The following is a 4,671-nucleotide window of genomic DNA, read 5'->3' as shown; positions in this document are numbered from 1 at the left end:
ATCATGTTCCTTACACCCATAAAATGTTCTTGAATCCATTTCCTGTGAGTAATAATAGATAGTACAGCAAAAAAATTGATTATGTTGATAACTATGCATCCCTACACATCTCCATCCATAAGCACGTTATAGTTCACACAAAAGTGGTCTAACTGCACAATGTTGCCCTGAGGCAACAAATGAAAAACTGCAATTTTAGTATATAAATAAAGACAAAAAGTTTCTTTACTCAATCAAATATGCTTTTTCACTTATTCATGCACATCACAGATATTTTTTATACAAAGTTATTTAAATTTAAACATGTTAAAAAATGAAATGAATCTTGCCTTCTGCTAGCAGTGTGTCCAAGTTGGCTGTGGTCCCAAAAAGGAGTGTTTCACCCCAAGACAAAAGGTCAAAGCCACACCCAGCTCAAATTTCATTGGTCACAGACTTATAATGAGACTTTTGATGTGATGTTTTACTTAAAAAAATTTAAAGCGGCGTTGTGTGGGCCAAAATAGTGGTTTGTTGCCTGAGGGCGAAACCATGCCATAGAGGGCTAATGACTCTCAGGAGGGAGGGGAGGGAGTTTAACTGCAGAAACTGAGCACCTCAGTTTAAAGCTTGGAACTCCACACTCTGAAGTTGTGAATCAGAAGAGCCAGACTCTTATTTAAAGAGTATCTCTTCAGAATAAGAGTAGAAGTCAAGTTCTTTTGTTTTTGTTTATTTCTCAGGTGGTACTCGGTATGAAAAGTTTGAGCAGCTCTCCTCTAAAGCGATAAGACCTGGAGACGGCCTCAGGGACAGAACCTGATCCTAGCAGAGGAGGAACTCTGACCTACATCTGAAACCTGACCCACTGACTCACATCCAACAGGAACAAAGACCTCCAGCTGTAGCAGCACATACTTCCACACAAACTATTTCTTGTTTTATGACTGAATTAGACTTGTGCCCACATGTGGCGACCTCATTAACATTCAGACCAAACAAATCAGTCTCCACACAATAACTCGTCCTAATCACTGCAGATAAACATCAGCTGCTCCTCGTCGGGCTTCACTGTGGTAAATGAGGCCAATTTACTCCAAATTGATTTCTGCTGCATGGAAATGTATGCAGAGGCGTCGCATCGATTTCTGCTCTGAAATGTAAATTCAGACAAAGACAAACAGAACATGAGGAATAATCCTGTTTTTATCGGTGAGAGACTTTCAGGAGTGGTTTCAACTTACAGGAACTGAACTGAAACATCCAATTAATCAGATTAATTATTGATTCTTTTTTAATTACAGAAAATCAGGTTTAAACAGTTTACTGTTGTTTTTTGGATAAAAAGATTTCTATTCTAGGTTTTATTTTAGATCTACTCAATCCATCCCTGATTTTTGTTCTTATGTCAGACGACTGAAAGGTTAAAAGCTAGAAACATCTGTTCCTTAAAACTAAATATTCACAAAATACCAAATAAAACTAAGTTTGTTATAAGTTTACCACCAACAGGTGAAAGAATGTCTCACTAAAACCTGGTGGGTAAAAAAAAATGTCTTTAAAACCAGAAATCCTTCATCAGCTTTCTTCTTTGAAGCCCAACAAGAACTCAGACTCTTATTCTGAAGGGTATCTCTGAGCTTTATTGTGAAACTCCAGGCCCAGTCCTCTTCCTGTTCCTCTGAAGGATCTGTGGGGGCGGCCATGATGGAAACACAGGAGAAAGCAAAGCATGCTGGGTAATATAGAAGCTGCTAAGGAGCTGGTTGTCATGACACCTCAGGCAGAAACCCAGAGTAAAAAGTAAGCCTCAGACAAACAGTCTCTGAGCTCCAACAGGACCGGCTTTAGAGCTCCAACAGGACCGGGTTTAGAGCTCCTATTAGGACCAGGTTTAGAGCTCCTAACAGGACCGGGTTTAGAGCTCCAACAGGACCGGGTTTAGAGCTCCAACAGGACCAGGTTTAGAGCTCCAACAGGACCGGGTTTAGAGCTCCAACAGGACCAGGTTTTACCTTCTGATGAAATCTAAACACTGATTTCTCTGATATCCGCTGTTTTTAGTGAATTTGTCTGATTTTCGATGTTCTGCTGTCGACAGTCAGAGCTCTCTGGTCCTGATTGAGTCGGTTTGAATAGAAATCAGTAGAAGAAATAAAAGCTCCTCAGTGAGTTTGGACTGGCAGCATTTATTATCAGTAAACCTGTTTTTAACCCTGATGTGGTTCATCTCCACTTCCTGCCTGAAAGTGTGTAAAAACCAACCATCCTGCTGTAATCTCTCCTCAATCAGTTCTGCTTTGTTTGCCTGAATGACGGCAGCTCAGAGACTGTGTCTCAGCCTGTCCTGCGTTACAAATGTCCAACATACGGGATGTGTTTGGACACCGCAGCTCTGAGACCTGACGGGGGGACTTCCTGGGACAGGTGGACTTTAAATGATGATGTAACAAATGTACAAACGAGACGAACATCTCCGGGGACGTCTCGGCTCGGGAGGTTTATTACTGAAGACATTAGCGTGTTTGTGGGGGGGTGTCATGGGACACTAATTTGGACGTTTAATCAGGTTGTTGTTGACGGCGGGGGCAGGTGGAGACGATCAGGTGAGTTTTTTTTGTCTCGTCTGTGACGGCAGCGTTCAGCGCTGGCAGCCATATTCATCTCTGTTACTTCCTCTCACCTCTGGGGAGATGTGTTTATTAATGTGCCACTTCCACTGATAAATGGACCAATGGAAAACCCCGGCTCCACTTCCTCGCCTCCCCTCCTCCTCCTCCGGCCCTCCATTGTGATTTATATCGGCCGCCACCACGGGGGGGAGGAGTGACGGGATCCAGAGAGTCGATGGATGTTGGTTTTTGTGGAGCTGAGCTTTAAAGAATTCATCCAAACTTTATTCCTAATTCTTAGTTTTACCTGCTTTAAAGGTACACATTATTTTCTCTAAAAGGAGAATCTTTTTAAGCTTTTTGTCTCGTTAAGTCCCCGCCTCCTTAAAAGGCCAAATCTGATTGGTCAGAAGTGTTGGAATAAAATGAACTTGTTCTGGGGAAGTTTGGGACTTACTGTAGAGTGAAAACAGAGATTTGTTCAAATGTTTGGTTCATGAAACTGAAAGTTCAGAAACGTTTACAGACGTGTGATGAACTGTAAAGAGTTATAAAACACTTCCTCACTCCTGAACTGGACTTCACCCGTTTACACTTCCTACATCAGCCCTCCACCGCCGTGCTGACAGCCGCAGTGCATTCTGGGTAAACAGCTGTCCTCTGGTCTGGTTCTGGTTCCTTCAGATGAACCACCATGTTGTTTTTAGAGAGAAGAGGCTTTAACCTTTGACCTTTGACCTGCTAACCTGTAGAGTCTTGAGATGAAGCTTATTGCACGGTCTGACCTTCAGGGTGAATCTGTCTTAAATGTCTCCTCTCTGTAGAACGATGGACTCCAGATGACCTTTGACCTTTCCCAGGTTGATTGTCTGAGGTCATTGCTGATGTCTTTCTGCCCTGGCGTTGTGCTAACACACATCGGTCTGCCAGGGTCTCCCAGCTCTCCTGCTCCTCACCATCGTCTCTCTGAATTATTTCACCGTGACGTTCAGTCGAGACGGAGACAAACGTTTGTTTTGGACTGAGCGCCTGTTCAGGATCCAGGACCGCTGGGTCCAACACACGGGCCTGAACCGGTCTACGGGACCTGATCCAGAGTCCAGGTCCAACACACAGACATGGACCTGACCCGGTCTACGGGACCTGGCCCAGAGTCCAGGTCCAACAGACAGGTCTGACCCGGTCTACGGGACCTGGTCCAGAGTCCAGCTGAGTCTGACCTGCAGTCTGACATGTAAACTGGTTTTAGTTTGTGATCTTTGTGTCCCTCCCGCCCGCTCTGATTGGTTCATCAGTCTGAGCTTCTCTGATTGGTCCACCTGGTTTCAGATTAAAGGACCCGTTACTCACCGTCGATGGGACCGATGTAGTCGGACAGGTGGGCCCCCGCGGTGGCCCCGGCCCCCTGCAGGAGCAGCTCGCTGTAGGGGCTCCGGTGGCCGGTCATCAGGTGGTGGTAGTACTCTGCTGGCGGGGGAGGAGGGGGAGGTGGGGGGAGTCCCAACAGGCTGCGCTCCTTCAGGTGCTCGTGGGCCACTGTGGGGGAGACAAGGACAGAAGAACGGTGAGACCTGATCCTACCCCCCAGGACTGGAGTCTGCTGCACCTTTCAGTCCAGAGTTTATTCTGTGTGTAAACAGGAAGATGTAATGAGTCTGACAGACACCAGGCTTTACAGCCACTTCCTCTCAGGTCTACAAGTGATCAAAGACCAGTGTGTCAGCTGAGGACCTGGTCCCGGACCTGAGGACTCTGTCCTCAGAGCTGGATTACAGCCGCCTGCAGCAGCAGCACGGCTATAAATCTCCTTTTACCGTCTGTCAGCAGTAATGTGGCGAAGCTTTAAACTGAAATAAGGTCTCAGCGTGCTGAAGCTGTGAAACACAGACGGGATGGAGATTAAAGGAGGAGAATAACTCTGAAGGCCGGGGGGCTGGACCTGATGGAGCTGAAGACAGCTGAAGACAGCTACAGACAGCTGAAGACAGCTGAAGACAGCTACAGACAGCTGAAGACAGCTACAGACAGCTGAAGACAGCTGAAGACAGCTACAGACAGCTGAAGACAGCTGAAGACAGCT

General features: G+C 45.9%; 1 protein-coding gene across 1 annotated transcript in view; it reads right to left on the bottom strand.

Moving 5' to 3' along the window:
* LOC108228510 (zinc finger protein GLI2) overlaps positions 1-4,671 on the bottom strand; it is a gene marked incomplete at its 5' end in the record, with an annotated part of 46,910 nt that overhangs the window by 14,224 nt on the left and 28,015 nt on the right. Inside the window, 1 exon segment of the mRNA XM_037974363.1 lies at positions 3,942-4,127. Coding sequence (XP_037830291.1) covers positions 3,942-4,127 — 186 coding nt within the window.

The sequence above is a fragment of the Kryptolebias marmoratus genome, unplaced genomic scaffold (genome assembly GCF_001649575.2).
Source record: "Kryptolebias marmoratus isolate JLee-2015 unplaced genomic scaffold, ASM164957v2 Scaffold26, whole genome shotgun sequence".
Taxonomy (NCBI): domain Eukaryota; kingdom Metazoa; phylum Chordata; class Actinopteri; order Cyprinodontiformes; family Rivulidae; genus Kryptolebias; species Kryptolebias marmoratus.
The sequence above is the reverse complement of the archived record's forward strand: the minus strand, read 5'-3'. Positions and strand labels throughout refer to the sequence as shown.